Source organism: Arachis stenosperma, chromosome 5 (genome assembly GCF_014773155.1).
Source record: "Arachis stenosperma cultivar V10309 chromosome 5, arast.V10309.gnm1.PFL2, whole genome shotgun sequence".
NCBI lineage: Eukaryota > Viridiplantae > Streptophyta > Magnoliopsida > Fabales > Fabaceae > Arachis > Arachis stenosperma.
In genome coordinates this window covers 126688518-126716391 of record NC_080381.1, presented here as the reverse complement: position 1 = coordinate 126716391, position 27874 = coordinate 126688518, and the positions used below count along the sequence as shown (strand labels likewise).

General features: G+C 34.1%; 2 protein-coding genes across 2 annotated transcripts; both read left to right on the top strand.

Annotated features, from left to right (window-relative positions):
* The first annotated feature begins 289 nt into the window (after window positions 1-289).
* LOC130982961 (receptor-like protein kinase At5g59670) lies at window positions 290-4619 on the top strand. Its single transcript, XM_057907115.1, has 7 exons — window positions 290-1031; window positions 2033-2598; window positions 3134-3266; window positions 3654-3722; window positions 3812-3883; window positions 3987-4055; window positions 4389-4619. Exons 1-7 carry the CDS (start codon window positions 439-441, stop codon window positions 4528-4530), a joined length of 1644 nt encoding a protein of 547 aa, XP_057763098.1. The 5' UTR covers window positions 290-438; the 3' UTR covers window positions 4531-4619.
* Window positions 4620-15516: 10897 nt separating this feature from the next.
* On the top strand, window positions 15517-17829 carry LOC130982144 (methylecgonone reductase-like). Its single transcript, XM_057906015.1, has 4 exons — window positions 15517-15894; window positions 15980-16226; window positions 16498-16677; window positions 17440-17829. The coding sequence occupies exons 1-4, from the start codon at window positions 15578-15580 to the stop codon at window positions 17662-17664; spliced, it is 969 nt and encodes a 322-aa protein (XP_057761998.1). The 5' UTR covers window positions 15517-15577; the 3' UTR covers window positions 17665-17829.
* The last annotated feature ends 10045 nt before the right edge of the window (window positions 17830-27874 follow it).

Genomic DNA, 27874 nt, shown 5'->3' with positions numbered 1-27874 from the left:
TACGGTTACTAAAAATTTGATACATTTGCAATATAAATCTACTCAACTGTAGTCTAACAAAAAGAAAAACAGTTTTAACAATTTTTTTTCATTTCTATAGTTCAAACTCTATTGTTTTTAAAAGTTTAAATTACTTACCACACATCCATAAAATGAAATTTTTTTTATTAAAATTTCTTTCTTTGAAAAAAAGGATGAGACATAAATCATTTAAAAGAGCTCTATTTCATTCCTAGGCTATCTTCCATTTTAATCCTTTATGTATATATGGCATTTAGGCTGTATAAGTTTACAGTGTTTACTTATTTATTGGCTTTTAGTTGTACTTAAAAGACTACTATGCAATAGCCTTTCAATTTAATGCCATGTTATGTGTTGACATAAAATCTTATATTAGTTTCTTAAGCCTCTTGTTGAAATGAACAATTATCATCAATAATGGGATACACTCCAAATACACTAATGGTAGCAATGGTACTAGCCATACCATGGTTCGCAAAACTCTCTCTAACAACCTTTGTGAGCATCAATTGTGGATCCTCCGAACCTTTCACCGATCCACAAACCAACATAACATGGACACAAGATGAGGCATACATTGAACATGGCCAATCCTTCAATGTCTCTTTAGGGTTAGGCCCATTCAGCACCCTTAGGGCATTCCACACTTTGAAGAAGAATTGCTATGAAATTGAAGTCCAAAAGGGAGAAAAGGTTCTTACTAGGGCAAGTTTTTTCTATGGGAATTATGATAACAAGTTTTCTCCTCCTATATTTGATCTTATATTTGATGGTAATTATTGGGGAACAGTGATTACATCAATTTCAGATCATGTGGATTATGAAGCTATATATGTTACTAAGGGAAACTACACCAACGTTTGTGTTTCTCAATCAAACCCTAATCATATTCCTTTCATCTCATCAATTGAAGTGCGTGGTTTGGACCCTCAAATGTACAACCATCTTCATCAAAATCATTCCTTGATTTTGCTTAGTAGACGTGCTTTTGGTGCAAATCAAACTGTCAGGTATATATATGAATTTATGATTTTTTTTAATAAAATATATATGTTTAGAATTAATTTTTTTGGTTTTTAAGTGACAATTTTTTTCTCTCTTTGCTTTTTAGATCTTAAGGAATTTGCGATTTCGCCTAATTTCTTGATACGTTTTAATCCCTTTTCTATTTTAAAATTCAAGTCTAAGAAATTCATAGTCGTCTAGCTATTTGATCTTAGTCCAAACCCACCTTGTTAAAAATATTCCTGAATCAAAGGCTTAATACTTGCTTAGATATTAATAACTAATAGCAAAAAATTACTTAAGGGATGGGGCTATAGGAGCATTTTCATCTTAACACTAGATATAGTAAACATCGGCTCACTCATACATATATAAATGTTGGATTAGTGAGAAAACTTCAACTTGTAATTTGTGATTATCTAGAGCCGAAATAGAATATAAAAAAGACTTAAATTAATTAACCAATTAACCTCTGCTAATTATTTTTCTCTAGTTTTTAGCCAGATTTGAAATTTTAACATATTGCTGTCCTAATTGTCAATAGATGAATTCTTATATTAGAAATAAAATCTTAATTTAATTTTACTTTTAGGTATCAAAATATAGTAACAAATATTATGAAATTATTTTTTTTTTAAATTAAGCCAATCAAAAGAGATACATAAACATTATATCTTTAACATATCTCTTTACACAATTTTTTTTTTTTGGATTTAAATGATTTTTTTTTCTAAGTTTTCTTTCTCCTTTTTTTTTAATTTATTTTATACTAAAAATCTTTCTTTTAGGTCATTAAAAATATTTTTTGGGTCATTAAAAATTGAATTTTAGACTTTTAAATTATAAAAATTCTAATACTATAATATAATATCATTTGTTCCAAATATTTAGACTATTAAAAAAAACCATATAAATAATTATATTTTTGACAAAAAAAAAATATCAAGAAAAAAATTATTCATCAGAGTTTAATGCTTAATTTAAGTAATTGGTTGATCATTTGTAGGTACCCTGATGATGTGTATGATCGAATTTGGATTGCAAAAAATAGTGATCAAGAGTTTATATATAGCATCCAAAGTGAGGCATTGGACATCAACATTAGCACAGTGGAAGATCAACCACCAAAATCTGCAATCCAAAATGCATTCACACTCCCAAACACAACCTTTGGAATTCAGTACAATATATCTTCACTTCTTCAATCAACATCAGATACTAATAATAATTATAGTAATTACTATTACTATAATAATAATAATGTTCCACTTTACATCAACACATATTTCTCCGAAGTGATGGAAAATGCAACAACTGGCACAAGATCAATACAAATATATAGAGGCAATAATAATAATAATAATGATGGACCATTCTCATCATCATCAAGGCCCATAATCCCTCCTTTTGGAAGTGTTGAAGAGGTGCACATTAACATGTCAATTTCATTAGATAGTAGTATGAATTCGCTTTATTTTCATGCAAGTCCTGGTTCAACTCTTCCTCCTTTGATCAATGCTGCGGAAGTTTATAGAATTGAACCATTAGCTCAAGGAACTGACTCTAGAGATGGTTAGTATTATACGTATTTATTATGAGTAGTTATGACTATTGATAACATTTTTTTTTTATCTTTTATTGGTAGAGACTATTGAATATTGATGAATTAATTATTAATACCAGTTAATTAATATTAACGTAAAATAGTCTTTTTTTTAAGTAAAAAAAACTACTCAACAATCATGTTAGGTTGTTTATTTATTTATTTTACCAATTCTCTGTTGCTTTTTATTTTGATGTCAAAATTGTCAAATATACTTTTTAAGATAAATATTAATTAATTTTTTGACAAATTAGAACCAAACTTAGACACAAAAACAATTACTTTTAATTGGAAATATAAATTTTAAAATGTTTATATATTGAAAGGATTATTTTTTATTTTTATTCTCTCTTAATCAATATTCTTATTACTGCACCCATTAATAAAATTCTAACAATAGGTATAGTTTTTCATGAGTTTTACTCTTTTTTTTTCTCCTAATTAATAACCCTTCTTTCCTTTTCATCTTTTGCTTCTGTTATTTCTCTTTTGGTGTTGATTTAGTGGAAGGATTGAGGCAACTGCGATTGGCATTTAAAACATTATCAGAATGGAAAGGTGACCCTTGTCTTCCATTTCCATACGCTTGGGAATGGATTCAATGTACTGCTGATCCTAAACCTCGCGTAAAAGCATTGTAAGTTTTTTTTTTAATTTTTTTAAAGGAAAATCATTGTTAGTCATATATCATTATTATTAAAATTTCGTTAATATGTGTTTTAATAAAGGCACATTTTACGAGCACTATAAAAATAAAAAAATTGAGTAAAATTGTTTAAAGGATAATTTTTTATATTTTTAATGCGTTAAGTATATCAACAACTTAAATAATTTTATTATTAATGATAATTTTAATATGTGTCTAAATATATTTTACCCAATTTATTATTATTATTATTATTATTATCCAATTTCCTGATCAATGTTTTGAAAAAATATATATAGAAGAAAAAGCTACTGATGATTTTGTTGTGACCTTTTTATTTTTCCTTTTTTGTCCCCGGGATTTGTAACATATATATAGGAATCTTAGTAGCTATGATCTTCATGGGATTCTTCCAGATATGAGGTCAATGGATGCACTTGAAATTATGTAAGATAAGTAAAATTTTTGCTTAATTAACTGCACATTAGTGATAAACTAAATGCTTCTATTTCTAACTATGTATTTCCGAATTACAGAGATTTGCATAACAACACCATTGAAGGCCCCATTCCTGAATTTCTTGGTTTCTTGCCTTTGCTTAGAGTGCTGTAAGTTTCACTTAATATATCATAATCACATAATGTAATGTCCCTTCTAATTTAAGTATATATGTAACATTTTTTTTTTCTCTTGATGATGCTCACTTTTCAGGAATTTGTCATACAATAGTTTTAATGGTTACATACCGAACTCCTTAAACAATACAGACATTGACATTGAGTAAGTATATATGTATTATACCGTTAAGAAATTAAATTTACGTGGAATGCTAGAGATCAGAAACTTTTGTGATTTGTAGTCATCAAATAGTCATCAGTGATGGTTTTAATGGTGTAAAATTTTATTCAATGACCCACTTTTCTTTGCTGATTACATGCTGGCCAAAATTTAACAAAGTTACTGTCCCTAGATTTTTCCTAAATTTATTTTAGGCATACTAGTAAATTGAAAAGGCAGCATACATCAATTCATAATTAATATTAGGGATACAGTAATTTAAAAAAAAAAAGATTTTCCTCATAGTTATAACAATTTATTATTGGTGTATTTCAGCATTAGTCATCTCCCGGAACTGCAAAATGTATCCATTACAACCACTAGTGATTCCCCAACAAGAATGTCATTCGAACTACACATATTATTGCTTATAATTGCAAAGCAGGTTTTAATATCTCTGTGGATGAACTTTCAATAATTGATGCAGAATTTTCTGTTACCGTAAGTTTGTAACACATGTTCAAACTAAATTATATATAAAACTTATCAGACAATTTTTTGCGTTAAACTAACGGAGTTTGTATGACTTTTTTTTTCCTTCTATGTATGCGTGCGAATTGTTTCGGTTGATTATTATAAAGATTAATATTTCGATTAAGTTTTAATTTTATTTATATAATTTAAAATATTTTATTTGTGTTTTAAATATTTTATTTTTTATTTTTATTTTTAAATTAAATTTAAAATTTTCTTAACAAATACTTTTTTGTTTCTATTATTTTTTATTCTTTTATGATTTTTATTTTTAAATCATTAAAATCATTAAGATGATTACTATAATGATGATTTTTTTTTCCAAAATTAGAAGTGAGATTCAAATTCGCAACTTTTAAGTGAATATGGAAAAATCATGCCATGTGAGTTATAACTCGTTGGTCTATAATAATGATTCTTGCGGATATCTAAAAAAAGATAAAAATAGAGAATATGAAGTTTTTAAGAGAAAAATTTAATTTTGATTCACTACAAGAAAAAGGTAGAATATTGTCAGATTTACCATTGGGTTTATTAAATAAATTCGTTGGTAATTAATTTATCGGCAGATTTACTGTTGTCTTAGAGTTGACAGTATAAACGTTGTCGGCAACTGATTACCGGCAAATTTTTTTTGTTCGACGCTAATTACCATTGGTATTTTTAATGGATTGTCGAGACTAAGTTGATGATTACCGTCGAATTAATCTGATGGTAACTTTGGCGACATTTCACATGTTTAGGCACCAAGTTACCGTCGAATATATCCAACGGCAAATTCTATGGTATAAATTTTTTTTAGTTTTTTTGGGCACAATTAAACCACAATTGGTAATCAAATTAAAACTCTTGTTAACAAAATTGTTAGCAGAAATTTAAAATTAACAGAAATAAAAAAAATTATTAAAAATAAATGGTAGAGGTAGAGTACAATGAAGTAGATAAACAAAAAAAATAAAACCCTAACCCCTACAAATTCCAGTAATCGTCATCGTCGTCATCGTCGTGGTCCCCCTGCTCAGGTGGCGAAGTAGGTGCACATGTCGGTTTCCCACTAGCAGCATTGTCACTGGTACCAGCAGTGCCGCTGCCTTAAGCGCTGCCGGCTCCAGCGGCATCTGCTGGTTGTACACCTCCATCTGCTTTTGCAACCGATCAAGCTGCTCTAACTTCTGCATCAGGTCCGAACGGATGGTAACGACTCCTCTCACACGTGCAAGAAGGTCGTTGTACCTCTGCTCAGACTGCCCCACTTGCTGGTGAAACTCCTGTGTTATCTTCTACACCTCCCCCCTCAAGTCGACAACTTCCTGAGGATCAGCAGAGTTGGTGGCAGAGGAAGCCTCCAACGCGGAGGAGCAGAGGCCACTAGCGAAGAACAACCCCAACCCGAAGTGGTGATTCTTGTGGGGTTTAGTGTCGGTCTTGCGCCGAACTCTATCTGGATCTACCACTGAGGTCTCAGAGTTGGCTTCGTCGTTCTCACTAGGTGGCTGAGATTGCTGGGTCGCGGACTCCAACCTCTGCGTGTAATCCTCTTGTGTCATATACATTATGATTAAGATAACAGTTAATTGACTTTAAACCAAATAAATTTAAAACTTAGGATTAATTTAAACTTACATAATGGGCCGCAGACCACTTGTCAGCAAATATCTCCTTGTTGGCATTCAAAGTATGGGTATACTTAAAGATCTCCGTTAGTGTCGCCTCACGGTCTAACGACTTAGACTACAAATTAATATATCAACCAATAAAATAAATGAACAAATTAACCAACTAATTCAAGTAACTACTAAAAAAATAAACAATGACAAAATTTTTATCAGTATGCTCTTCGTCTTCATGAAGGTTGCCAACCCATCCATATACTTCGACGACCTAGGCGAAATCCTGTTAGCAATGTTCATCAGATGGCTACGCTTGAATCCCTCATCATTGTTAAAATAGGCCTCTAGTTCCTTCTTGATGGCTGAACAAATCCACGATGTTAGGTGGTTGCGCCCCTTACAAACGTCGCTCATCATCTGCTAAAGTCGTTTAGCTGCCCAGTGGTCATAGATCTTCCTGATCATGAGATTATGTTCTGTATTCCATATGAATTTCAATTGCAAAAAGTGATTTAACAACATTAGTTAGTAGAAATAAAATATAGTTCAAATATGGTTAATTAATTCAACATTATTGGGTTCTTACCACCCACTTCTGAAATCATCGATATCTGGTCTCAGCCGGAATCTGCGTGTAGGTTCGCCACGAATGCTCTTTAGTTTGCCATTTACCCTTTCCATAACTGTTTTGAAGTGCTCTTTTCCCTCTCTATTATTATTCAGAATAGCTCCTAAGTATCTTCCCAGGGCATTATTTTCCTTGAACTCTATCTTACTAGTGATATTTGCTTGGTGTTAGATGCGATATTTTTAAAGAAAACTATGGTTGATTTTGCTAAATTGATCTTTAGGCTTGATGCGTTACAAAAATCATCCAAACTAACATTATTTTTTTTTATCTAATTTTTGAGTAGTGATTTCGGTAAAAAAGGAGGAGATCGTCAGCAAACATGAGGTGAAAAATTTGAAAACCCTTTCTATTCATCTTTGTTGAATTCGAAAGGTTTTAAGTGAGTTGAGAAGGGAGGTTGAATCAAGGAACCGCTTTTAGAATTGAATAAACAAGTTAGGCAGAAATTTAATTTTACGAGATTATTTCTGGTTTTGTCTCGTAAGTGCAGAACAGAATTGAAGTAGTGAAGAAAAGAGAGAAGGAGAAGAGAGAAGCTGGGCTTCTGTAGCTCCAGAAAATCCACTTCGAGTGCAGGGAGGTCAGAATCCAACAGCATCTGCAGTCCTTTTCAGTCTCTGAATCAGATTTTTGCTCAGGTCCCTCAATTTCAGCCAGAAAATACCTGAAATCACAGAAAAACACACAAACTCATAGTAAAGTCCAGAAAAGTGAATTTTAACTAAAAACTAATAAAAATATACTAAAAACTAACTAAATCATACTAAAAACATACTAAAAATAATGCCAAAAAGCGTACAAATTATCCGCTCATCACAACACCAAACTTAAATTGTTGCTTGCCCTCAAGCAACTGAAAATCAAATAAGATAAAAAGAAGAGAATATGCAATGAATTCCAAAAACATCTATGAAGATCAGTATTAATTAGATGAGCAGGGCTTTTAGCTTTTTGCCTCTGAACAGTTTTGGCATCTCACTCTATCCTTTGAAATTCAGAATGATTGGCTTCTTTAGGAACTCAGAATCCAGTATTGATTCTCCTAGTTAAGTATGATGATTCTTGAACACAGCTACTTTATGAGTCTTGGCCGTGGCCCAAAGCACTCTGTCTTCCAGTATTACCACCGGATACATACATGCCACAGACACATAATTGGGTGAACCTTTTCAGATTGTGACTCAGCTTTGCTAGAGTCCCCAATTAGAGGTGTCCAGGGTTCTTAAGCACACTCTTTTTGCCTTGGATCACAACTTTATTTCTTTCTTTCTTTCTTTCTTTTTCTCTTTTTTTTCGTTCTTTTTTTCTTCTTCTTTTTTCGCTTTCACTGCTTTTTCTTGCTTCAAGAATCATTTTTATCATTTTTCAGATCCTCAGTAACATGTCTCCTTTTTCATCATTCTTTCAAGAGCCAACAATTTTAACATTCATGAACCACAAATTCAAAAGACATATGCACTGTTCAAGCATACATTCAGAAAACAAAAGTGTTGCCACCACATCAAAATAATTAATCTGTTATAAAATTCAAAATTCATGCAATTCTTCTCTTTTTCAATTAAGAACATTGTTTATTTAAGAGAGGTGATGGATTCATAGGACATTCATAACTTTAAGGCATAGACACTAAGACACTAATGATCACAAGACACAAACATGGATAAACATAAGCATGATTTTCGAAAAACAGAACAATAAAGAACAAGGAGATTAAAGAATGGGTCCACCTTAGTGATGGCGGCTTGTTCTTCCTCTTGAAGGTCTTATGGAGTGCTTGAGCTCCTCAATATCTCTTCCTTGTCTTTGTTGCTCCTCTCTCATGACTCTTTGATCTTCTCTAATTTCATGGAGGAGGATGGAATGTTCTTGGTGCTCCACCCTTAGTTATCCCATGTTGGAATTCAGTTCTCTTAGGGAGGTGTTGATTTGCTCCCAATAGTTTTGTGGAGGAAAGTGCATCCCTTGAGGTATCTCAGGGACTTCATGATGAGTGGGGTCTCTTGTTTGCTCCATCCTTTTCTTAGTGATGGGCTTGTCCTCATCAATGAGGATGTCTCCTTCTCTGTCAACTCCAACTGAATAACAGAGGTGACAAATGAGGACTTGAGGTCATGCCTTCTCAGTTGAACCGGCTTCCCTCTTGAATCTCTCTTCCATTGAGCGCCCTCTTCACAAATGTCTATGAGGACTTGGTCCAACCTTTGATCAAAGTTGACCCTTTTTGAGTTTGAAAGGGACCTCGGGGATCACCTTCTTCAAGGCCACAACTTCATAGAAGTGGTCTTGATGCACCCTTGAGATGAATCTCTCCATCTCCCATGACTCGGAGGTGGAAGCTTTTGCCTTCCCTTTCCTCTTTTTAGAGGTTTCTCCGGCCTTGGATGCCATAAATGGTTATGGAAAAACAGAAAGCAATGCTTTTACCACACCAAACTTAAAAGGTTTGCTCGTCCTCGAGCAAAAGTAGAAAGAAGAGAGTAGAAGAAGAAGAAATAGAGGAGATGGAGATGGCTTTGTGGTTCGGCCAAAGGGTAGAAGTAGTGTTTAGGTTGTGTGAAAATGAGGGAGTGAAGATGGGTTTATATAGGGGTAAAGAGAGGGGTAGGGTCGGCCATTATGGGTGGGTTTGGGTGGAAAAGTGGTTTGAATTTTGAATGGTGAGGTAGGTGGGGTTTTATGAAGGATGGATGTGAGTGGTGAAGATGAGAGAGGGGATTTGATAGGTGTGGGGTTTTTGGGGAAGAGTGGTTGAGGTGATTGGTGAATGGGTGAAGAAGAGAGAGGGTGGTGGGGTAGGTGGAGATCCTGTGGGGTCCACAGATCCTGAGGTGTCAAGGAAAATTCAATCCTGCACCAAGTGGCGTGCAAAAATGCACCCTTTTGCCAATTCTGGCGTTAAACGCCGGGCTGGTGCCCATTTCTGGCGTTTAACGCCAGTTTCTTGCCCTTTCCTGGCGTTTAACGCCAGTCTGGTGCCCCTTTCTGGCGTTAAACGCCCAGAATGGTGCCAGACTGGGCGTTAAACGCCCAACTGCTACCCTTACTGGCGTTTAAACGCCAGCAGGATCTTCCTCCAGGGTGTGCTGTTTTTCTTCCTATTTTTTATTCTGTTTTTGCTTTTTCAATTGATTTTGTGACTTCCCATGATCATCAACCTAAAGAAAACATAAAATATCAAAAGAAAATAGATTAAATATAACATTGGGTTGCCTCCCAACAAGCGTTTCTTTAATGTCAGTAGCTTGACAGAGGGCTCTCATGGAGTCTCACAGATGCTCAGAGCAATGTTGGAACCTCCCAACACCAAACTTAGAGTTTGAATGTGGGGGTTCAACACCAAACTTAGAATTTGGTTGTGGCCTCCCAACACCAAACTTAGAGTTTGACTGTGGGGGCACTTTTTGACTCTGATTGGAGAGAAGCTCTTCATGCTTCCTCTCCATGGTGACAGAGGGATATCCTTGAGCCTTAAACACAAAGGATTCTTCATTCACTTGAATGATCAGTTCACCTCTATCAACATCAATCACAGCCTTTGTTGTGGCTAGGAAGGGTCTGCCAAGGATGATGGGTTCATCCATGCACTTCCCAGTCTCTAGGACTATGAAATCAGCAGGGATGTAATGGTCTTCAATTTTTACCAGAACATCCTCTACAAGTCCATAAGCTTGTTTCTTCGAATTGTCTGCCATCTCCAGTGAGATTCTTGCAGCTTGCACCTCAAAGATCCCTAGCTTCTCCATTACAGAGAGAGGCATGAGGTTCACACTTGACCCTAGGTCACACAGAGCCTTCTTGAAGGTCATGGTACCTATGGTGCAAGGTATTGAAAACTTCCCAGGATCTTGTCTCTTTTGAGGTAATTTCTGCCTAGACAAGTCATCCAGTTCTTTGGTGAGCAAAGGGGGTTCATCCTCCCAAGTCTCATTACCAAATAACTTGTCATTTAGCTTCATGATTGCTCCAAGGTATTTAGCAACTTGCTCTTCAGTGACATACTCATCCTCCTCAGAGGAAGAATACTCATCAGAGCTCATAAATGGCAGAAGTAAATCCAATGGAATCTCTATGGTCTCAGTGTGAGCCTCAGATTCCCATGGTTCCTCATTAGGGAACTCATTGGAGGCCAGTGGACGTCCATTGAGGTCTTCCTCAGTGGCGTTCACTGCCTCTTCCTCCTCTCCAAATTCGGCCATGTTGATGGCCTTGCACTCTCCTTTTGGATTTTCTTCTGTATTGCTTGGAAGAGTACTAGGAGGGAGTTCAGTAACTTTCTTACTCAGCTGTCCCACTTGTGCCTCCAGATTCCTAATGGAGGACCTTGTTTCAATCATGAAACTTTGAGTGGTTTTGATTAGATCAGAGACCATGGTTGCTAAGTCAGAGTTGTTCTGCTTAGAATTCTCTGTCTGTTGCTGAGAAAATGATGGAAAAGGCTTGCCATTGCTCAACCTGTTTCTTCCACCATTATTATTGTTGAAACCTTGTTGCGGTCTTTGTTGATCCTTCCATGAGAGAGTTGGATGATTTCTCCATGAAGAATTATAGGTGTTTCCATAGGGTTCTCCCATGTAATTCACCTCTTCCATTGAAGGGTTCTCAGGATCATAAGCTTCTTCTTCAGATGAAGCATCCTTAGTACTGCTTGGTGTATTTTGCATTCCAGACAGACTTTGAGAGATCAAATTGACTTGCTGAGTCAATATCTTGTTCTGAGCCAATATGGCATTCAGAGTATCAATCTCAAGAACTCCTTTCTTCTTATTTGTCCCATTGTTCACAGGATTCCTTTCAGAAGTGTACATGAATTGGTTATTTTCAACCATTTCAATTAGTTCTTGAGCTTCTGTAGGCGTCTTCTTCAGATGAAGAGATCCTCCAGCAGAGCTATCCAAACACATCTTGGATAGTTCAAAGAGACCATCATAGAAAATACCTATGATGCTCCATTCAGAAAGCATGTCAGAAGGACATTTTCTGATCAATTGTTTGTATCTTTCCCAAGTTTCATAGAAGGATTCTCCTTCCTTCTGTCTGAAGGTTTGGACTTCCACTCTTAGCTTACTCAATTTTTGAGGTGGAATAGAACTTTGCCAAGAAGGCATTGACTAGCTTTTTCCAAGAGTTCAGGCTTTCTTTAGGTTGTGAGTCCAACCATATCCTAGCTCTGTCTCTTACAGCAAAAGAGAATAGCATAAGTCTGTAGACCTCAGGGTTGACCCCATTGGTCTTGACAGTGTTACAGATTTGCAAGAATTCAGCTAAAAACTGATGAGGATCTTCCAGTGGAAGTCCATGGAACTTGCAATTCTGTTGCATTAGAGAAACTAATTGAGGCTTAAGCTCAAAGTTGTTTGCTCCAATGGCAGGGATAGAGATGCTTCTCCCATAGAAGTCGGGAGTAGGTGCAGTAAAGTCACCCAGCACCTTCCTTGCATTGTTGGCATTGTTGTTATTTTCGGCTGCCATGTCTTCTTCTTCTCTGAAGATTTCTGTTAGGTCCTCAGAGAGTTGTGCCTTAGCTTCTCTTAGCTTTCGCTTTAAGGTCCTTTCAGGTTCAGGGTCAGTTTCAACAAGAATGCCTTTGTCTTTGTTCCTGCTCATATGAAAGAGAAGAGAACAAAAAAAATGTGGAATCCTCTATGTCACAGTATAGAGATTCCTTGAGGTGTCAGAGGAACAGAAAAATAGAAGGAAGAGGTAGAAGAATTCGAACTTAGTGAGATAGAGTTCGAATTGTGCATTGAGGAGGAGTGGTACTCCATAAATAGAAGGATGTGAGAAGAGAGGAAGAGATTTTTTCGAAAATTAATTAAAAAGATTTTTAAAAACATTTTGAAAAAGATTTTGAAGAAGATATGATTGAAAACTTTTTTTTTTGAAAAAGATGTGATTTAAAAGATATGATTTGAAAAACAATTTGAAAAGATTTGATTTTAAAAATTAATGACTTGGCTAACAAGAAAAGATATGATTCAAACATTAAACCTTTCTCAACAGAAAAGGCAACATACTTGAAATGTTGAATCAAATCATTAATTGTTAGCAAGTATCTTTGAAAAAGGAAAGAAATTGATTTTAAAAAGATTTGATTGAAAAGATATGATTTGAAAAAGATTTGATTTTGAAAAACTTTGAAAACTTTGAAAACTTGAAAAAAAAATTGCATTAAAAACAAAATCTTCCCTCTTGTGCCATCCTGGCGTTAAACGCCCAGAATGGTGTCCATTCTGGCGTTTAACGCCCAAAGCTCTACCCTTTTGGGCGTTAAACACCCAGCCAGGTATCTTGGCTGGCATTTAAACGCCAGTTTTTCCTTCTTCACTGGGCGTTTTGAACGCCCAGCTTTTTCTGTATAATTCCTCTGCTGCATGTACTGAATCTTCAGTTCCCTGTATTATTGACTTGAAAATAGAACCAAGATCAAATAAACAATGCATGCAAGACACCAAACTTAAAATAAGACACTAGACTCAACAAGAAACATAAAATATTTTTGGTTTTTATGATTTTGTAATTTTTTTGGATTTTTCGAAAATTAAGTGGAAGAAGAAAATAAAGGTATCAAAATTCTTAATGAGAATTCCAGGAATCATGCAATGTTAGTCTAAAGCTTCAGTCTAAAGGAATTAGACATGGATAGCCAAGCTTCAGCAGGACATTGCATTCAAGAGCTAAATTGATGAGAATCAATCAGCTTTGGTGATGATAAGATCATCACCTTGAAACACTAGAATTCATTCTTAAGAACTCTGAAAAATGCCTAATCTAAGCAACAAGATGAACCGTCAGTTGTCCATACTCGAAACAATCCCCGGCAACGGCGCCAAAAACTTGGTATGCGGAAAATTGTGATCACTTCTTTTTCACAACTCAAATAATCCCTAGTAATGGCCCCAAAGACTTGGTGCTCAATACCATGGCATAAACACAACTTCGCACAACTAACCAGCAAGTGCACTGGGTCGTCCAAGTAATAAACCTTACGCGAGTAAGGGTCGATCCCACGGAGATTGTTGGTATGAAGCAAGCTATGGTCACCTTGTAAATCTTAGTCAGGCAGACTCAAATGGTTATGGATGATATATGACTAAAACATAAAGATAAGGATAGAGATACTTATGTATTTCATTGGTGAGAGCTTCAGATAAGCGTATGAAGATGCTTTGTCCCTTCCGTCTCTCTGCTTTCCTACTGTCTTCATCCAATCCTTCTTACTCCTTTCCATGGCAAGCTGTATGCAAGGGTTTCACCGTTGTCAGTGGCTACCTCCCATCCTCTCAGTGGAAATGTTCAACGCACCCTGTCACGGCACGGCTATCCAGCTGTCGGTTCTCGATCATGTCGGAATAGAATCCAGTGATTCTTTTGCGTCTGTCACTAACGCCCCACAATCGCGAGTTTGAAGCTCGTCACAGTCATTCAATCATTGAATCCTACTCAGAATACCACAGACAAGGTTTAGACCTTCCGGATTTTCTTGAATGCCGCCATCAATTCTAGCTTATACCACGAAGATTCCGGTTAAAGAATCCAAGAGATAAACATTAGAGCCTTATTTGCTTGTAGAACAGAAGTGGTTGTCAGTCACTTGTTAATAAGTGAGAATGATGATGAGCGTCACATAATCATCACATTCATCAAGTTCTTGAGTGCGAATGAATATCTTGGAATAAGAACAAGCTGAATTGAATAGAAGAACAATAGTAATTGCATTAATACTCGAGGTACAGCAGAGCCCCACACCTTAATCTATGGTGTGTAGAAACTCCACCGTTGAAAATACATAAGAACAAGGTCTAGGCATGGCCGTGAGGCCAGTCCCATGATCTAAGATAGCATAAGACTAAAGATAGCTACCCAGATATCTAATACAATAGCAAAAGGTCATATTTATAGGGAACTAGTAGCTTAAGAATTACAAAGATGAGTAAATAACATAAAAATCCACTTCCGGGCCCACTTGGTGTGTGCTTGGGCTGAGCATTGAAGCATTTTCGTGTAGAGACTCTTCTTGGAGTTAAACGCCAGCTTTTGTGCCAATTTGGGCGTTTAACTCCCACTTTGATGCCAGTTCCGGCGTTTAACGCTGGGAATTCTGAAGGTGACTTTGAACGCCGGTTTGGGCCATCAAATATTGGGCAAAGTATGGACTATCATATATTGCTGGAAAGCTCAGGATGTCTACTTTCCAACGCCGTTGAGAGCGCGCCAATTGGGCTTCTGTAGCTCCAGAAAATCCACTTCGAGTGCAGGGAGGTCAGAATCCAACAACATCTGCAGTCCTTTTCAGTCTCTGAATCAGATTTTTGCTCAGGTCCCTCAATTTCAGCCAGAAAATACCTGAAATCACAGAAAAACACACAAACTCATAGTAAAGTCCAGAAAAGTGAATTTTAACTAAAAACTAATAAAAATATACTAAAAACTAACTAAATCATACTAAAAACATACTAAAAACAATGCCAAAAAGCGTACAAATTATCCGCTCATCAGTTGACACCAACTGATTAGAGTCTAAATTATTACATGAGGACAACCTTTTTTTTATAGTGATCGCTATCGAATATTATATTAGTCTTTCTTCTAGGTTATGTCAACGTTAAAAAGAAAAAACAAATAAAATAGAGTAACTACTCCACAATTCACATAAAAAAGCAAGACAAATACTTTGCTCCAATTGCATTTAAAAATATAATCTCTCCTTTTACTCACTATAATCAAATAATCAATTTCCAAGACAAGAGAATATGGAAGCAAAGAAGGTCCCAGAAGTGTTGCTAAACTCAGGGCATAAGATGCCAATGATAGGTCTAGGAACTTCAGTAACTCCTCTTCCACCACATCAAACTCTCATCCAAATCTTCATTGATGCCTTTGAAGCTGGCTACACACACTTTGACACTGCTTCCCTTTATGGAACTGAAGAGCCTCTAGGCATAGCTTTGGCCAAGGCCTTAGAGCTTGGAATCGTAAACAGCCGCCATGAAGCCTTCATCACTTCCAAACTTTGGTGCAACAATGCTCACCATGACCTTGTCCTTCCAGCACTCAAGACCACACTCAAGTAAGTAAAGTAATTGAAAAAGAAAAAAAATATCATATTTTGTATATAATCTCACCTATGTATAGTTGCTCTTCAAATTGATTAGGAAACTTGGGTTGGACTATTTAGACCTCTACTTGATTCATATGCCAGTGAGGTTGAAACCTGAAGTTGATGGAGTTCTTGAAATAAGAAAGGAGGATTTGCTTCCCTTTGACATGAAAGGAACATGGGAAGCCATGGAAGAGTGTCAAAGATTAGGCTTAGCCAGATCCATTGGTGTAAGCAACTTTGGCATTAAAAAACTCACACACCTCTTAGAAAATGCAACTATTCCTCCTGCTGTCAATCAAGTAAGAAAATTCAATAGCAACACTTGCCAAAAGGGATTAAATTTATCAAATAAATATATATTTTAAATAAAAAATTTTATGGTGTTTATAAAATTTGTGTCTAATTTGTTTAAAAAATGAGGGGTAAAGGAATAGAGCCCACCATTTATATTTGATTATTTGTGTCAAATAATTAAAAATTTAGACACATGAGAACACACCATTTTAAATTGAATAATTTTTTTTTTCATTTTGACATTAATGATGTGGTTATATTCAATTTTGACTTTAGGTGGAAATGAGCCCATCATGGCAACAAGGAAAACTCAGAGAATTTTGCAAGCAGAAAAGAATCTATTTGGCTGCATGGTCACCATTAGGATCTTACACAAAATCATGGGGTACTAATTCAGTTATGGAGAATCCAATCATTAATGAAATAGCCACTTCTAGACACAAGAGTGTGCCTCAGGTGCTCTTTCTTAACTCAACTCCAATCTTTATGTCTTTAACTACCACCTATATTTTCTCTTATAATTTTTGGATTTTAAGGTTTAAACTTTGACCGATAAAAATTCCTGTTATTCTATTAGTATTTAAGATCTTATGTTATCACTTAATAATTTGATTGATGTCAGATTAAGTCGTTTGGATTATATTTTTTGGGTGTAATTTTTTCATGGATCTACTTTTTTTTTTAGAAAAAATTTTACTAGATTAAAATATGAAAAAAAACTTACGGTGATAAAACTTATTAAAATTTTAAATAAATATTAATTTTTATTTAATGTTTAAATAATATTTATATTTGGATAAAGTATATTTTTGTCTTTGAAGTTTGGTAAAAATTTTAAAAATATTCCTAAATTTTATTTTGTTTCAATTTTGTCTCACAAGTTTTTTATTTATATCAAATATACTCATGACGACTAATTTTTCAAGAAATTTAAGACAAATTTAACAACAATTTTATAAAAATAACTTTTAACACAAGTAAATCAAACATAATTGTCATGCATTGTTGTTGGATTGATCTTAAATTTTTTAAATATTTAACTGTTGGGGATATATTTGATGTAAATAAAAATTTTTTACAATAAAATTGAAATAATAAAATAAAACTTAGAAGTATTTTTATTAAAATTTAAAGACAAAAAAATATATTTTACTTTTTATACTTAATTTGTGAACTATATGTTAAGTGTAAATATTAATTAATGTCATTGGCCTGCAGGTAGCATTGAAATGGATATTGGAGCAGGGGGCAATCCCCATTGTGAAAAGCTTCAACAGAGAGAGAATGAGAGAAAACCTTGAAATATTTGAATGGGAACTGAGCCAAGAGGAATCACAGAAATTCAGCCAGATTCCACAGCGTAGAATGTTCAGTGGAGAAATATTTGTATCGGAAAATGGGCCTTATAAATCCTTGGAAGAATTCTGGGATGCTGAATCCTAAGACAAATTATTCTCTTTATAACCTTATTAGTAGCAATAAAAATATAAAATCCCATCCCCAAAAAATGTATCTTATATTTATCTACTCAAGTGCATCCAAAGCATACCATACATCGCAAGAGCTAGGATTGAATGCAAATTGGATTGATTATGACCAAAATTTCGATCTGATTTATATTAAAATTATCGAATTTGATCTAATATTTGCAGATGAAATCAAATATTGAATATATTTATAAAATTATAAAATTATTTTTAAAAGTTTATCTTTATTAAAAATATTAATAAAATCTCTTTTTTCTATTTTTTTAAATATATATATTTACTCTTAAAATAATATTAAATATAATTTTTTAAATAATAAAAATAAAATAATATAATATATATAATAATTATTAGTTAAAATAAAATATAAAAAAATATTTGTTTATTTATTTTTACGGATACATAGATCGAAGATGCAGATACTTACATAAAATTTACAATCTAATCTTATTAGTATACGAATTTGATCCGATCCGATCCAATAATTTTAGTTCAGATTCATATTCGTAATTTTTGAATTGAATTTAGATAAACACCACAAATATACCGATCGATCAAATCTAATCTATAAACACCTCAAACAAGGCCGGCTAATCAAGTAAAAAAGTTATATGAATCACCAACTTGGGATTAGTTAAAGTACTGGATATACTTTGATTCTTAACCAAGTGAGTCGTTGAGTTCAAATATTGGAAATGGAAATAAAAGATTTATAAGTCTAACCGAGTTTTTAAACGTAAAATAGTTTTCTATCCGTTACATCATTTCCTTCAAAAAATTCAACTTGCAAACAACCCAGCCTCAGATAAGTAAAGGGGTGGTATAATTACTCTTTTTATATTAATAAAAATATTATATATACACAAAAAATTAATGATTAAATTAATTATTATATATTTATATTTATATATAAATATATATTATTTATTAGTTTATTTTTAATATATATTTTATATCAACAATTAAATTAATAACTAATTTTTAGTATATACAAAATATAATATGGTTGTAATAATAAATCTCTAAAGTGAATTTCTAACGAAGAGATAGATGTCATCATTCTATATATTGAGAGGAATAGATTCCCTCATTTTATTGCTTGATAAATCAGCTGCATGCTGTGTGGGAACTTCCTTATCCTATGTACCTTTTTATATATTTATATAAGGTTAGTTTCAACGATCTAACCAACTAACTAGACACAGAAATGAAACTAACTAATCTATGGTAGGTAAAATGAAATAAATAACAGAAAAGCCTCCAACTAACTCAAGTTAAACAATTAAGAGTGTTCTCATTATTAATTAATGAGGTGGAGTGGTGGACCTTCTAAGTTCTGATGAGCTTAGTGACATTAAAATTTTAAGAAATGAAAAGTCGGCATTGATGTGCAACGAACCTGATTGATTTTAATTTGTTTGATTCCTTTCGTCTCATCCTTCGAGGATTCTATATTTCTATCAGAGTGATGCTCGCTCTTAAATCTATTATATATTAATGACAACTAAAATGTTATATGACATTATGTTAATTGCAATTAAGATAAAATTGTTTCGTTAAAATTAGTGACTTTTCCTTTTTTTTCTTTTTTCTTAATTTATTCTGACTCTTTTATATATTATTAATTTAACTATTAAAATATTTAATATAATACTTTTTTATTGTAATTAAAATAAAATATTTTTTAAAAGATTAAAACGTTTTTTTCTTTTTTCCTCTTTTCATTTCTATTTTTATCCATTCTTTCATCTCTTTTATCTCTTTTTTTTATATTATCAATAAAAAAATTTAATTTGTCTTTTATATATTAATACAAAAAGAATATTTTTAAAAAGAAGGTAAAAATATTGTTTTATTATTTTATTTTTCTTCTTATTTTATATATTATTAAATAAAAAGACAATCAATTTGGATTGATTTATTAGTAATTAGTTTGTTCATCAGTTTAATTTAAACAAATATCCAAAATTTAAATTTTATCTTGTGCATACAGTAATTTATTAGTCATAAAAAAATAAAAAAACAAAATAAAATAACTAATTTTTCTTCATATTTAAATAAAAAAAATTTAAAAAGTGATAATGCTACATGATTAAGTCATTTTAGTAATTTAACTAAGTTAGTCTAATAATTTAAAGATTAGATAAATACCCATCCAGTAATAAACCAGGTGGGATCGGGCAAGAGATATTTGCCTGGCAATTACCTGCATAACATCAGTAAATGTGAAATTACTTACATATCTCTAGGTATATATATATATTAGTTATGAAATTCTAAATTATGCAAAGCTCAGTATCTAAGTCTGACTGCCTCTTCGTCTCTCAACTCTCTGCCATTAGACCTCAAAACCTTACTCTCTACTTCTCTCAGCATTGTTGGCGTTGATGTCACTACAAAAAAAATGTTGAATGTTGTCGGATTTAACGTTATACATTAACATCGATTTATCGACGAATTTATTAATAGTTTTGGTGTAAAATTCGTCAGGTCAAATCATTATCAGCAAATTTTTGTTTTCGACAGTAAATTCGCCAGTAATAATTGGAGAAAAAATGAAAAAAATAAGCGTGAAATATAGCGTGAGATTTACTGGCGAATTTTTTTGCTGATAAATCCAATTAGTGAAACGCTGTGTTTTGATGACCCATAATGCGATACCATTGGATTATCCACCAGTAAATCCGATGGTAACGAGCCCTAAAATTCGAAGTGTGAACCCTCTCCTCCTTCATTTCGAAATTTTCTCTCTCTCTCTCTCTAACCTCTCTTCTCCCACTCTCACTAACCCTCTCCTCTCCCCGCCGCTCCGTCGGTCCCGCCGCCACAATCGTCTACTGTTGTCGCCTCCTCTCCTCCTCACTGAAACTAGCCCGTTCCTCCGCTCCCTTCGGTCAACCGCAACTCCTTCTCTCCCTCCCTGTTCATGTCTCACCGTCGCCGTCTAGCACCGCTGCGGTGCTCCACCAACAGCGGCTGTTGCTGTCACTGTATCTCTCTCTCCTGAGTTCTTCTTCCTCTATTCGAAGCTTAAGTTCTATGATCACTCTTTTTTTCTTTAAGTAAATTTAGGATTTAGTTATATATTAATTTGTAGTTAGTAAGTGAAATTGGTTATCATATGCTAATTGCAAGCCTTAGAAGAATGAAATATTAATTAGGGTGAAGACTTCATGTTTAGTGTTGGGTAGATTTAGGCCATTGAAGATAAATCTCTTTGTTAAAGTCTAAAAATTAATAATTAACATTTTTTATGTGACTATATCAAATATTATTTTAGATATTAAGTTTAATTTACTTGCTAAGGATATTTGAAGAAAAATTAATATTATATAAATTGTATTAATTATACATGGTACCTAAATCATTATATGTTATCTTTGTTAGTACTTGTGTCTTACAATTTATAGAATGTAATAACTTCTATGAATTAATGATACTAAATGATTAGTTCTAAATTGAGATTTCATTATATGAATTTATAGGAATTATGAAACTATTATAAATAATATATTATGAAGTCGTTATTGCAAAATAAACTTCATAATGATTGGATGAACATGTATAACAATTATTTGCTGAAATTTTTAGGCATAATTGAAATAAAAATGTTGCATTTTCAATGTATAAACAAGTTAATATATTATGTTAGAAATGTTGTGAATTTAATTGATTTTTGACTGATATTGTGAATTGAGGTTGATTGGATTTGTGAAAATCGTAAAGGTGGATATATGTCCAATTTTAGGAGAGGTTATATCAATTTTTTTTAAATAATATAAATGTTGAAGAATTTGTGTTGTATATATGCTTATTGGTGTTAATAATATATTCTCTTTGCAGATATGACGACAGGTAGTTGATGAGCGGATAATTTATACGCTTTTTGGCATTGTTTTTAGGTAGTTTTTAGTAAGTTCAAGCTACTTTTAGGGATGTTTTCATTAGTTTTTATGTTAAATTCACATTTCTGGACTTTACTATGAGTTTGTGTATTTTTCTGTAATTTCAGGTAATTTCTGGCTGAAATTGAGGGACTTGAGCAAAACTCTGAAAAAGGCTGACAAAAGGACTGCTGATGCTGTTGGAATCTGACCTCCCTGCACTCAAAATGGATTTTCTGGAGCTACAGAACTCCAAATGGCACGCTCTCAATGGCGTTGAAAAGTAGACATCCAGAGCTTTCCAGAAATATATAATAGTCTATACTTTATTCGAAAATTGACGACGTAACTTGGCATTAAACGCCAAGTACATGCTGCTGTCTGGAGTTAAACGCCAGAAACACGTCATGATCCGGAGTTGAACGCCCAAAACACGTTATAACTTGGAGTTCAACTCCAAGAAAAGCCTCAGCTCATGGATAGATCAAGCTCAGCCCAAACATACACCAAGTGGGCCCCGGAAGTGGATTTATGTATCAATTACTTACTCATGTAAACCCTAGTAGGTAGTCTAGTATAAATAGGATAATTTACTATTGTATTAGACATCTTTTGATCACTTGAGATCTAAGGAACATCTTGGGACGTTTAGTTCTCAAATCATGGGGGCTGGCCATTCGGCCATGCCTGAACCTTTCACTTATGTATTTTCAACGGTGGAGTTTCTGCACACCATAGATTAAGGGTGTGGAGCTCTGCTGTACCTCAAGTTTCAATACAATTACTATTACTTTCTATTCAATTCTCTTTTATTCTTATTCCAAGATATCCGTTGCACAACACTTTGATGAATGTGATGATCCGTGACACTCATCATCATTCTCACCTATGAACGCGTGTGACTGACAACCACTTCCGTTCTACCTTAGGCCGGGTGCATATCTCTTAGATTCCTCAACAGAATCTTCGTGGTATAAGTTAGATAGATGGCGGCATTCATGAGGATCCGAAAAGTCTAAACCTTGTCTATGGTATTCCGAGTAGGATTCTGGAATTGAATGACTGTGACGAGCTTCAAACTCCTGAAGGTTGGGCGTGATGACAAACGCAAAAGAATCAAGGGATTTTATTCCAACCTGATTGAGAACCGACAAATGATTAGCCGTGCTGTGACAGAGCATAGTAACGTTTTCACTGAGAGGATGGGATGTAGCCATTGACAACAGTGATGCCCTACATACAGCTTGCCATGGAAAGGAGTAAGAAGGATTGGATGAAAGCAATGAGAAAGTAGAGATTCAAGAGGAGCACAGCATCTCCATATGCCTATCTGAAATTTCCACTATTGATTTACATAAGTATTTCTATCTTATTTTATTTTCTGTTTATTATTAATTATTCGAAAATCCATAAACCAATTTAATCTGCCTAACTGAGATTTACAAGGTAACCATAGCTTGCTTCATACCAACAATCTCCGTGGGATCGACCCTTACTCACGTAAGGTATTACTTGGACGACCCAGTGCACTTGCTGGTTAGTTGTGGGGAGTTGTGAATTGAATTTTAGACACCGTGATATTGAGCACCAAGTTTTTGGAGCCATTACCAGGGATTGTTTCGAGTTAGAAAAGAATGAATCACAATTTCGTCCACCAAGTTTTTGGCGCCGTTGCCGGGGATTGTTCGAGTATGGACAACTAACGGTTCATCTTGTTGCTCAGATTAGGTAATTTTCTTTTCAAAAACTTTTTCAAAATTTTTCTTTTCTTTTTCGTTTTTCCAAAAATATTTTCGAAAAAAATTAATAAAAATCCAAAAAAATTAGAAAATCATAAAAATAAAAAATATTTTGTGTTTCTTGTTTGAGTCTTGAGTCAATTTTTAAGTTTGGTGTCAATTGCATGCTTAAAAATTTTTCTTGCATTTTTCGAAAATTCCATGCATTCATAGTGTTCTTCATGATCTTCAAGTTGTTCTTGATAAGTCCTCTTGTTTGATCTTTATGTTTTCTTGTTTTGTGTTGTTTGTTGTTTTTCATATGCATTTTTCGTTTGTTAGAGTCCATGCATTAAAGATTTCTAAGTTTGGTGTCTTGCATGTTTTCTTTGCATCAAAAATTTTTCAAAATTATGTTCTTGATGTTCATCATGATCTTCAAAGTGTTCTTGGTGTTCATCTTGACATTCATAGCATTCTTGCATGCATTCATTGTTTTGATCTAAAAATTTCATGCATTGAGTATTTTTGTTGTTTTTCTCTCTCATAATTAAAAAATTCAAAAATCAAAAAAATATTTTTTCCTTATTTCCCTCCAAATTTTCGAAATTTTGGGTTGACTTGGTCAAGAATTTTTAAAATTAGTTGTTTCTTACAAGTCAAGTCAAAATTTTAATTTTAAAAATCTTATCTTTTCAAAATCTTTTTCAAAAATTATATCTTTTTCATTTTTTTTCTATTTTTCGAAAATTTCAAAAATATTTTTCAAATTATTTTCAAAATCTTTTTCTTATCTTTATATCTAATTTTTGAAAATTATGCTAACAATTAATGTGATTGATTCAAAAATTTGAAGTTTGTTACTTTCTTGTTAAGAAAGGTTCAATCTTTAAGTTCTAGAATCTTATCTTGTAGTTTCTTGTTAGTGAAGTAAGTAATTTCAAATTTTTAAATTAAATCTTTTTGTCTCTTATCTTATCTTTTTCAAAAATTTTATCTTTTTCAAAATTTGATTTTAAAATATCTTATCTAACTTCTTATCTTCTTATCTTTTTAAAATTTAATTTCAAATCTTTTTCAATCAACTAACTAACTTTGTGTTTGTTTCTTATCTTTTTCAAAACCACCTAACTACTTTTCCCTCTCTAATTTTCGAAAATATCTCACCCTTTTCAAAAATTCTTTTTAATTAACTAAATGTTTCATGTTTTAATTTTAATTACATTTATCTCTAATTTTCGAAAATTACTAATCCCTTTTTAAAAAAAAAAAATTATTTTCGAAATTTTCCTTCTCTTTTCTTATTCTATTTAATTATTTATTTACTAACACTTCTCTTCACCTCTCTTCATCTAAAAATCCGAACCCAATATATCCCGTGTGTTTGGATTCTTCACTCTTCTACATTCTTCTCCCCTTTCTTCTTCTACTAACATAAAGGAATCTCTATACTGTGACATAAAGGATTCCTCTTCTTTTCTTGTTTTCTTCTCTTTCATATGAGCAGGAACAGGGAAAAAGGCACTCTTGTTGAAATTGATCCTGAACCTGAAAGGACTCTGAAAAGGAAACTAAGAGAAACTAAATTACAACAATCCAGAAACAACCTTTCAGAAATTTTCGAACAAGAGAAGGAGATGGCAGCCGAAAATTATAATAATGCAAGGAGAATGCTTGGTGACTTCACAAAGCCAACGTCCAAATTTGATGGAAGAAACATCTCCATTCCTGCCATTGGAGCCAACAACTTTGAGCTGAAACCTCAGCTAGTTGCCTTAATGCAACAAAACTGCAAGTTTTATGGACTTCCATCTGAAGATCCTTATCAGTTTTTAACTGAGTTCTTGCAGATCTGTGAGACTGTAAAGACGAATGGAGTTGATCCTGAAGTCTACAGACTCATGCTTTTCCCTTTTGCTGTAAGAGACAGAGTTAGAACATGGTTGGATTCACAACCTAAGGATAGCCTGGACTCCTGGGATAAGCTGGTCACAGCCTTCTTGGATAAATTCTTTCCTCCTCAAAAGCTGAGCAAGCTGAGAGTGGATGTTCAAACCTTCAAACAAAAAGATGGTGAATCCCTCTATGAAGCTTGGGAAAGATACAAGCAGCTGACCAAAAGATGTCCATCTAACATGTTTTCAGAATGGACCATATTAGATATATTCTATTATGGTCTCTCTGAATTTTTAAAAATGTCATTGGACCATTCTGCAGGTGGATCTATTTACCTAAAGAAAACGCCTGAAGAGGCTCAAGAACTCATTGACATGGTTGCAAACAACCAATTCATGTACACTTCTGAGACGAATTCAGTGAATAATGGAATACCTCAGAAGAAAGGAGTTCTTGAAATTGATACTCTGAATGCCATATTGGCTCAGAACAAAGTGTTGACTCAACAGGTCAACATGATCTCTCAAAATCTGAATGGATGGCAACATGCATCTAACAGTACTAAAGAGGCAGCTTCTGAAGAAGCTTATGATCCTGAGAACCCTGCCATGGCAGAGGTTAATTACATGGGTGAACCTTATGGAAACACCTATAACTCATCATGGAGAAATCATCCAAATTTCTCATGGAAGGATCAACAAAAGCCTCAACAAGGCTTTAACAATGGTGGACGCAATAGGCTGAGCAATAGCAAGCCTTTTCCATCATCTTCTCAGCAACAGACAGAGAATTCTGAACAAAACACTTCTAATTTAGCCAATTTAGTATCTGATCTGTCAAAGGCCACTTTCAGTTTCATGAGTGAAACAAGATCCTCCATCAGAAATCTGGAGGCACAAGTGGGCCAGCTAAGTAAGAAAGTCATTGAAACTCCTCCCAGTATTCTCCCAAGCAATACAGAAGAGAATCCAAAAGGAGAGTGCAAGGCCATTGATATAATCAATATGGCCGAATGCACAAGGGAGGAGGAGGACAAAAATCCTAGTGAGGAAGACCTCTTGGGACGTCCCTCAAGCAAGAAGGAGTTTCCTATTAAGGATCCAAAGGAATCTGAGGCTCATATAGAGACCATAGAGATTCCATTAAATCTCCTTCTGCCATTCATGAGCTCTGAATACTATTCTTCCTCTGAAGAGGATGAAGATGTGACTGGAGAGCAAGTTGCTCAATATTTAGGAGCTATCATGAAGCTGAATGCCAAGTTGTTTGGTAAGGAGACTTGGGAAAGTGAACCTCCTTTGCTCATTAATGAACTGGATACCTGGATTCAGCAAATTCTACCTCAAAAGAAACAAGATCCTGGCAAGTTTTTGATACCTTGTACCATAGGCACCATGACCTTTGCAAAAGCTCTATGTGATCTGGGGTCAGGGATAAATCTTATGCCACTCTCTGTAATGGAGAAGCTGGGGATCATTGAGGTACAACCTGCCTTGTTCTCATTACAATTGGCAGATAAGTCATTGAAACAAGCTTATGGAATAGTAGAGGACGTGTTGGTAAAGGTTGAAGGCCTTTACATCCCTGCTGATTTCATAATCTTAGACACTAGGAAGGAAGAGGATGATTGCATCATCCTTGGAAGACCTTTCCTAGCCACAGCAAGAGCTGTGATAAATGTCAACAGAGGTGAATTAGTCCTTCAATTGAATGGGGACTACCTTGTGTTTAAGGCACATGGCCATCCCTCTGTGGCAAAAGAGAGTAAGCATGAAGAGCTTCTCTCAGTTCAGAGTCAAGAAGAGCCCCCACAGTCAAACTCTAAGTTTGGTGTTGGGAGGCCACAACCAAACTCTAAGTTTGGTGTTAAGACCCCATATCCAAACTCTAAGTTTGGTGTTGGGTGACGATTGGATTTTTGACGGTTTAGAATTTACAAATGAATTCTCGTTGCAAGTATAGTTTCTAAACCAATCACTAATCCTTTCATACAAAAAGTTGTTTGTCACTAAAACTGATGAGCGGATAATTTATACGCTTTTTGGCATTGTTTTTATATAGTTTTTAGTAAGTTTGAGCTACTTTTAGGGATGTTTTCCTTAGTTTTTATGTTAAATTCACATTTCTGGACTTTACTATGAGTTTGTGTGTTTTTCTGTGATTTCAGGTAAATTCTGACTGAAATTGAGGGATTTGAGCAAAACTCTGAAAAAGGCTGACAAAAGGACTGCTGATGCTGTTGGATTCTGACCTCCCTGCACTCGAAATGGATTTTCTGGAGCTACAGACCTCCAATTGGCACGCTCTCAACGGCGTTGGAAAGTAGACATCCAGGGCTTTCCAGCAATATATAATAGTCCATACTTTATTCGAAGAATGACGACGCAACTTGGCGTTGAACGCCAAGTACACGCTCCTTTCTGGAGTTAAACGCCAGAAAAACGTCATAATCCGGAGTTGAACGCCCAAAGCACATCACAACTCGAAATTCAACTCCAAGAGAAGCCTCAGCTCGTGGATAGATCAAGCTCAGCCCAAGCATACACCAAGTGGACCCCGGAAGTGGATTTATGCATCAATTACTTACTCATGTAAACCCTAGTAGCTAGTCTAGTATATATAGGACCTCTTACTATTGTATTAGACATCCTGGATTGTATTTTGATCT